The following is an 8472-nucleotide window of genomic DNA, read 5'->3' as shown; positions in this document are numbered from 1 at the left end:
CATTGTACAGTATTTAAGAGCTGAAGAGGTGGCCTGGATTTTCTCACTTCTAGAGTACTGCTTTATTTTTCTCCATCCTTTTACTAACTGCAGGGAGTACCTATCAGACTCTGTAGTGACCTCGCTGAGCTTTACATAGGTCAAATCCATTGTCCATTAGTCAGTTTTTATCCTGCGACAGTCTGGTTGTCCTTCAGACCTTGAACCCAAACACGCAGACTTGCTAATACTGAGATGGTTTGGGCCATGGAAGTGATGCTGCATGCTTAAGTCTGAGTTGTCTGTCTCCATGGCTGTCAGGCAAAATTAAAAACATAACTGCTGTGTATGGTGCTTGCATAATGTGTTTTGGAATCAATTTGTACTACTGAGGGATACTACCCACAGAAAGCAGGAGGGTAGAAATAAATTTGCCTTGCAAATGATTTTTGCTTTTGAGATTCCTTTTTTGTTGCTATAGTAAACAAGTATTTGGTGAATGAACAGATGACAAAGGGAAGCAGCCAGACTGTCCTGGGACCCCTAAGGGTTTTCTGAGGGGGATATTATTATTCCAAACTTGATTCCATCTTCCATTCCAACTGTCTAATGCCCCGTTGTCTGACAGCTGATTTCTTTAGTTGACCCACCATTTCAGAGACACTCCAAAGTGGGTGACCAGTGAATTCCAGGGTATCAAAGATACCCAAGATAGATGTAATGTTGACCTAGAAGACAAGCTAGAGAGGCAAGGATCCTCTTAGATATTAGCTGGCATTTAATTGGCAGCTGTTTAATTATGGCTAGTGAATACATTTTTATCATCAGTTATTTAAAAAAAATGTATAAAGAACTAGGACTTTAAACATTTTTCAAGGCCTACCTATCAGACTTATGATTTTTGCAAGCTTCCTGTAACTATCTTTCCTTTTTTTGTTTTGGCATTTGGCTTTGGCACGGCAGACGTCAACTTAGGATTGTAGATCTAGCCATAAATCCTGGGGGTGTGGGGTTAGCTGCTGGCAGATAAGTGAGAGGTGTTTTGGTGCAAATGGTTTGTGCTCAACTACTAAAGGTTGGTGGTTCGAACCCACCCAGTGATACTGCAGAAGAAAGGCCTGGCTATCTGCTTCCGTTAAGATTACAGCAAAGACGACCCCATGGAGCAGTTCTGTTCTGTAACACATGGGGTCGCCATGAGTCAGAATCGACTTCACCGGGTTTGGCTTTCTAGATTCAAGTTCATGTTACCCCATGCCCATAGATATTTTAGAAACTGGTCTGTTTCTGTACTTGGCTGAATTTCAGAGGGTACTAAAACAGTATTTCTTCCACTTGGGGGAAAAAAGTTCTTGAGAATAAGGCCATTTTTTGCAGAATGTTAAACTATTATGTCTTAGTACGTTGTCACTTGTCATTAGAAAATCGATACTTCTGCTGAAAGCCATTACTTTTAAAATCCAAAAATTTAAAACTGTGACGTTGGGTCAAATCCCCTCTTCCTTTGTCTGATTTATTCTTTAGTGGAAAGAGATCACTCTTATTTGAACAGAGCCAACAAAATAAATACATACATAATAAAATTTAATAATCTGCAGTGAAAAATTTTGGGATTTTGCCAATGTAAGGTACAGTCTGTATCAGGAAACACCATCTAAAGACAATGGCTTAATGAGCATGGTGCCCAGAAACTTCTAAATAAATGCCTGTTTTGACTGAATAAAGCCTCTCACATGATTTCTGGAAAAACCAGTCTAAAGGTAATCAACTTTCACATTTATTGAGTCAGGAAATTGCTGATAATTAACCATTTTTGCCCAAAAAAATTACTCCTTTTTTATGCTTCCTCTTATAATTGTCAGTTAAGGAGGGGACCAGCAGTAGCGTTTGAAAAGTCTGATGAAGGCTGTGGAAGAGTTTAACTATGGCACCGTGTCGGGGCTGGACTGTGCTTAGGGCTGCACTGAAACCAACTACATCTTTGGTGAGTTTCTTGCCTGTGGAATTGTTCTTGTGGAAAGGAAGGGGGTTGTGGGGTTGTGCTGATCAGTCATCATCCCAGAGTATTTGGTGGGGAGGGGAGGCTCTTCATCCACACTTTCTCGCTGAGAGTTATTTTTAGTCTCGTATACTACAGGATTAGAATTCTAGGTCCCTGGAGCATATGACAGGACTATTTTCCATATTAAGCTTCACAATTTTCTATTTCCATTAAACTTAGAGAAGGAACTTGGCTAAGATAGTATTCATTTCTATTTGCCTTCCAGGTTAACAGAATACAATTTTTTTGCCTTTGAAATAACTCAGGACTGGGAAGGTTATAATAGTACCCAGCAGACTAAACCCATAACTGTAGCCTGTTGCTGTCGAGTTGATTCTGACTCACAGTGACCCTGTAGAGCCGGCCAACATAGCAGAACATCTAAATGAGGCAGAGACGAGTGGCACTCTAGCCTGTAATTCACAGGATTTAAATCTGCATTTAGGTACAAATACATATCTGTATCTTAATCCTTCTCAGTGTTCCTGGAACAGGTATTTCTCATACTCAGGTACTACAGAGTACAGGGATTAGAAGTAGTCCCTGTGAACTACAGTGTTCATTTGATAAATCTGGCCCGTGAGGTTTGCAGAGTATCCTTTGGGATAACATTTGCCCTTGAACTGGTAAAGGTCTGATGAGAAAGTCCAGCCTTCATTAGAGATGTCAGAACATGAACAAATTCAATTACTACTTCTCTGCTGGCAGCCATATTATTACATGGAAGCTAGTAAAAAAGGCCAGGTAGAGTAGCTTCCCTTTTACAGCTGGAGACAATAGCATATGCTATATATATATGTATATATATAAAACTAGTATTTTTAAAGGAAATCGAGTCAGATTAGCCCAATGAGAAACAAGCTAATTTTATAAGGTTGAGGGGCCTCTGCCATCCACTGGTTTTTAAGAATGCATGCTTCAAATATCTTCATGTGTTTAGAGTTAGACATGTCCCTGTAGACACACTAGACTTGATTGCTGAAACCAGGTCAGTAGAAACCATTGAAGTTTATTGGCGGTCACAATGCTTACACTGTATGCAGCAAACACCCTTACAAGTCTATCTGCAACCTGATCACGCAAGAAAGGATTCACCACACAGTCGCCGGAGAAGGAAAAAAAATTAACAGGTTTGTTTCTGGGGTAGAGGAGAGAAATAAAAATAAAACCTAATTGATGAGTGTCCCATGGGCAAGAGCTGAACTAGAGATGCGTACAACTAGCAGCAATAATTGTGGAAAAAGTACAAGGCAGATAGCTTTCTCCATTAATTTTCCTCCGTAGGTTAATTTTTTTTAATATTCAAAACATTTATTATGGTTTTCATTTTATAAAAATGTATATTTTTAAAGAGGTGGGATAATGTTAAATACTTCATGCTAGGCAGACCTTGTTATTAAGAACCCCTCCACTGTAGTTAACTTCCTCCAGTTCATACATTCATGAGTGCAGGGTATATATAAATATCCACACGCACACATCCACACACACTGCCTCAAGGGCTGGGGAAGACTAAAAGTTACTGGCCACACGCAATCAGGCCTCTGATGGATTCATCCAAGTTGCTCAGCAGCACAGCAACTGGCTTAATTACTTCTCTCAGGTCTCTACCTTTCCAGAGACAAAGACCCCTAAATTTATAGGTAAAATCGGACTTTAAAAGCAAGAGGATCTGTTTGAGGATGAGGGTAAAAGTGGGAAAAGGGTGGCGATAAGAACACCAAACACTTTTAACTGGAGTTGTCTGTCACTGCAAGAGGCCAGGGGACCTAGGGCGGCATCTGTGGTTAATGGGGGAGGGGTGGTGCTCCGGCATGGCTTAGAGTTCCTAATAACAAGGGTTAATACAGTAACAGGAAGTGATAATTTTTGGGGCAAGGAAAGGGCAATAAGAAAAAATATACATTTGGAATCTTAACTTTTTTTTTGTTTTGCCTCTCTACACTTGTGTCACTAAATATATCTCTGCAATTTCACACATCCTTGTCCAGTAAAGCTTCAGGCCACCAGAATACACATTTTCTTCACTCGCATACACAACCCCTCACATCAGCATTGGTGCACTAGACTCTGTAAAAATTTTTCAGTCACACTTTTTGTTTTTAAACTTGAGTCAATATAAACCTTGTTCAAAATGTTATGAAAAAATGTACATGTTTATACAAGGCAGGTTGTGGCAGGACACTGGGGGTTCTCCCCTCTTGGGTGGCCCCAGGAGGAGGGGGCTGGAATCTCACTCATTTGTGTCTTTATCTCCTCCCACCACCCTTCCCGCCCAATCCCCCAGGAACCAGCAGCGCCCTGCCCCAGTGAGTGCATTCACACCCCTATGCCCTGGGGAGACAGCTAGTTGACCTTTGCCATTTCCCCCACACCCCTGGAGGAAGGAGCCAGGATCAGCGAGGCCCTCTCCCTTGTAATTGTTCACCCCTCTGGGCCAGACCAAAGGGACGCTGCTCTGTACAGGTAGAGTCCAAGGAGGTGTCAGCTCATCATGTCATTGCTATTCACGCCATAAGTGGAATTCTTCATTGAGTCGTTGACTTCTCGACGGAATGCTGACAGGTTCTGGGTGAACCTGCAGAGAGGATGCATGTGGGTTGGGGGAATAGGGTGGAAGGGAAAGGTCTTTGCCTAAAATGTTTTTAGCAGAGAAGTGGCTACTGAGAAGCAGAATGTCTGAACTGATGGGTTTTGTTTCTAAAGTCAGTTAATCTCTGTCTTAAGACTATATGGGAAAGCTGGGCTAGTTCTGCCCCCCTTTCTACCTGGCAACTTTGTGGCAGCTAGAGATTGGTTAAATCTGGGGCCTGGTGAGCCATTCTGGGCTCAAGGCAGCACAAAAAGAATCTGGTCTTGGGGCTACAATTAAGCTGGCTCACTGACAGAGGTGGGAAGTAGCCTTTACCAAGCAGGGCAGTAAGAGAATGAAGCTGTATCATTTCTTAATGTCAAGAGACCAATGGCTTAGATCTGTGCTGTCCAATATGGTAGCTACTAGCCACATGTGGCTACTGAAGCACGTAATGATGGGTAGTGCAATTGAGAAACTGAATTTTAAATTAAGTTAAATTAATTAAAAAAGAAAACCGACAACCCTGATGCTCAACTCAGTTATTGGAAAATTTTAAGTATGTATGGAACAACTTGCGTATGGGAATCTACTTGGTCAAGCGTAAATTTTATGAAATCTAAATACAGATCAAGTATTTCTGATGAAAATTTAGCATCTGAATTGAGATGCGCTGTAAGTGTAAAATACACGCAGGATTTTGAAGACTTAGTACAAAAAAAGGAATTTAAATTCTCAATTATTTTTATATTAATTACACACTGACATGATAATATTCTGGATACATCAGATTAAATAAAATATATTATTAAAATGAGTTCTGCCTGTTGCTTTTTATTTAAATGTTGCTCCTGGAAAATTTAAAATTATATACGTGGCTCACTTTTCTATTGGACAGCATTGCTTTAGATGGTCTCCAAATATGGGTCCACAAAGACTTTTAAAGAAACTCTCTTGCTTCAATGGTTTGAAAAATAGCAACTGTCCAGGATGTCTTGGTAGGACCCTTTACACTCACCTGTCTCTGTTTTTCGTAAGAAGATTTCGCTCGATGCCTTCCATCAGGTTTTCGAAACACAGATGCATAGCCTGCTGCTTCTCTGGTGGCTGGCTGTTCACGATACTGTTTCTTAGGTCAGAAAAATACTGTGGGGCAAGGAGTAAGACAGAGGGTAAGGAGAAGATGGGAGAAAGGCAGATTGGCCCCCGTCATCTGCAGGGTTGAAGGAATGTTCTTCCTCAAGAGGGAATATCTATAGAGACTTTTTTTTTTTTTTTTAAATTTAGGCAAGCACTTGCAGGATAATTTATCTCCACTCTACTTAAAAATAAAGAATTTTAAATTTGTAAAGCACCTTAAGGGTCTTCTGATCCAGACCCTTCTTTTATAGGGATTTCAAGACTTTTTTTATTTATTTACATTCATTTTTATCAGAGCTGGAACTAGAACTTAGGTCTTAGGTGCTTTGACCTTTAGGTATTATTCTCTCCTTTTAAAGCATTTCTTTTACTTCCAAGAAGAAAACGCTTCCTCATCTTTTACTTTGTCTGACTGCCACGTGCTGACTTCCAACCATTTTAAGTAATTATTAGTATAGCTGATGTTCAAAGCATGAATAGGGTATGCTTTGTAAATGGGTCCTTTCTTCTCCATTTCACCATTCTGGGGTGTTTTGTAAGGGTTTCTCACAGTGCCCAGGAAAATGACAGCTAACTGTGTGCCTACCACTGCTTCTGGCTGTCGGCAGAGTTCTGGCTCTCCTACCTTTTCATTAAGTAGTATCAAGCCAAGTAGGGGACGGGACATAGACCACTGGTTCCTACAGTCTTCAAAGATGATGATGTTCAGCACCGTTGACAGCATCTGGAAATGGAATATTAAGGCATGAACTTGGAAAGTGTGTGGTTTGGTGGGAGGTAAAATTACAGATTCCAAATTAGGTGAAGGTCTTTTCTGTCCAGGGTAAAGCAGACAAATATTTTATGTTTCATTTTAATCTTGTATTTCAAGGTAAGCTTTTCTTCTCAGATGTTTCCTTTCCTGTTCTTTAAATTAGTTTGATAATTTCATTTAAAATTGGACTTTCCCAGTTCACCCTGATTTCTGTAGGGAATGGGATGGGGTCAAGCAAACACAATTACAGTAGGCAATACTGCCTTGCGTCATTGCTCCCAGGTCCTTGTCTCTGAGGAGGCAGCTTTATAAGATTTTTGGGAATGTGATAGGGATGTATATTACTTCACTGTTTTATAGAGAACAACGTGGACAAAGATGAGATTGGTGAAAATACTATGACAATAATTCCACTGACCCATTTCCTTATCTATTTTTATCTAGTAGTATATTTAATTTGCTTTAAAACTTATTTTTGAAAAGATGTTGCATACAAATAAACTGAAGGCAAGCATATGATGAGATCTCTGTGTGGTCAGTGATTTCCTTCTGTCCTGTATTCCTGTTCCCGTTTTGCAAATGAGAATACAGGCCATAAGAAGGGCAGGTACTGCTGACCCATGCTCCATTTTTGGCAGTAGGTGAACAGTCATTTTCACGGAGGGAGGGTAGTGCTTACGAGATGGGGCAAGGCAAAGAGATGGGTGGGTGACTTCGAAGAACAATTTAGAACATGATTTTTTTCCAGATTTTTCTATATCCAATGATAACTCAGCAAAATCTAAAAATCCATTGCAATAACTTCACCCTAGCGCTGTTAACTTGATCATGTATTAGTCAAACTCATCATCTTGCTTTGTCCGTCCTCTCTTACAGAGAGATTTCTTCTACTGTAGAACATCCCTCACTGCCTCCTAACCCTCAAGTTCCTTACCTGTTGGATCATCTCTGGATGCTGCTGCATGATATGCAGAAAACGGTCACTCTCCTGGTTGAGGGGTGTTGTCCTCTTCTTGGTGCTACGTGACAGCTGCTTGAAGAGGTACGTCACAATGTGGTCTAGGCAGGAGCAACAGCCTGTGCATACCATGGTATCTGGAGGAAAGAGGGGCAGGGTGGAGTAGAACAGGGATACTGAGCTGCTGGTGGTCACTTGTGCAAACATGGATTCCCCTGGCCTAAGCTGAGACCAGAGAAGTACGCAGTCAGATTGCGAACTGTAGCCATTTCAGCCAAGGCCACTACTCACTACTCCTGTTACTCTCTTACCTTATGATACAGCAAGGCCTGATTTCTAAGTTTGAGAGTACGTGGTAATAGAGAATATAAATAGTACTGAAAATTACTGACTCAGTGTGTTGTGGATGTCTGTCTCTTGCTTCATAAAAAAATAATAATTTAAATTCAGTAAGTGCTTCTTTTGTGTCAGGTATTGTGCTAAATCTCTAATTTATCCTCAAGAACTCCATGAAGTGGTGTTCCATTTTACAAATGAGGAAACCAAAGTTTGGAAAGGTTATGTGGCTTGTCTAGTGATCACACTGCTAGTAATGGGACGAGTGTATCAGAGGTGAGCCTATACTCCAAGTTACTTGGAGGATGGATGTCATCAAACCCAGCAGAGGCAATATTAAGACATCTACAATTTGTGAGAATGTGGTACTGTATTATTTATCTCCAAAGCATCTCTGGGGAGATGGCAGGGAGGAAGCCACAGACTTTTCCATGTATTTTACAAAGGGGACACTGCAGCAAACCTGTGGACAGAACTTTGACTTGGTGAGGCACAGGCCAAAGGACTTAGGCATGGGCCCTCAAAACACTAACCCATTCTGTTTCCTATGGGCTGATACTATATGCAGAGGTCCCTCTATTTTCTTTTTAACCCATACAAAAATTTATACATACATTGTTAAGTGACTCTAATTGCTCTCCCCATACTGTGACAGCACACTCCTCCTTTCCACCCCTGATTCCCCATGTCCA

The 8472-nt window shown here is 40.8% G+C and overlaps 1 protein-coding gene across 6 annotated transcripts in view; it reads right to left on the bottom strand.

The window, feature by feature from the left end:
• Nucleotides 1-3009: 3009 nt before the first annotated feature.
• The window catches only part of XPO7 (exportin 7), a 98179-nt gene continuing 92716 nt past the window's right edge, over nucleotides 3010-8472 (bottom strand). For 3 of the 6 annotated variants that reach the window (XM_023736675.1, XM_023736677.1, XM_023736679.1), the window contains 4 exons: nucleotides 7421-7581; nucleotides 6358-6456; nucleotides 5611-5738; nucleotides 3310-4598 (listed from right to left, as the gene is read on the bottom strand). In XM_023736675.1, coding sequence (XP_023592443.1) covers nucleotides 4505-4598; nucleotides 5611-5738; nucleotides 6358-6456; nucleotides 7421-7581 — 482 coding nt within the window. In that variant the 3' untranslated portion in view covers nucleotides 3310-4504. Of the gene's footprint in view, nucleotides 4599-5610; nucleotides 5739-6357; nucleotides 6457-7420; nucleotides 7582-8472 lie in introns of all 6 variants that reach the window. The other 3 variants (XM_004382101.1, XM_023736676.1, XM_023736678.1) reach the window with 3 other exon arrangements.

This window comes from Trichechus manatus, unplaced genomic scaffold, assembly GCF_000243295.1.
Source record: "Trichechus manatus latirostris isolate Lorelei unplaced genomic scaffold, TriManLat1.0 scaffold00090, whole genome shotgun sequence".
Taxonomy (NCBI): domain Eukaryota; kingdom Metazoa; phylum Chordata; class Mammalia; order Sirenia; family Trichechidae; genus Trichechus; species Trichechus manatus.
Note: the sequence above shows the minus strand (reverse complement) of the source record. Positions and strands in the feature narration are given on the sequence as shown.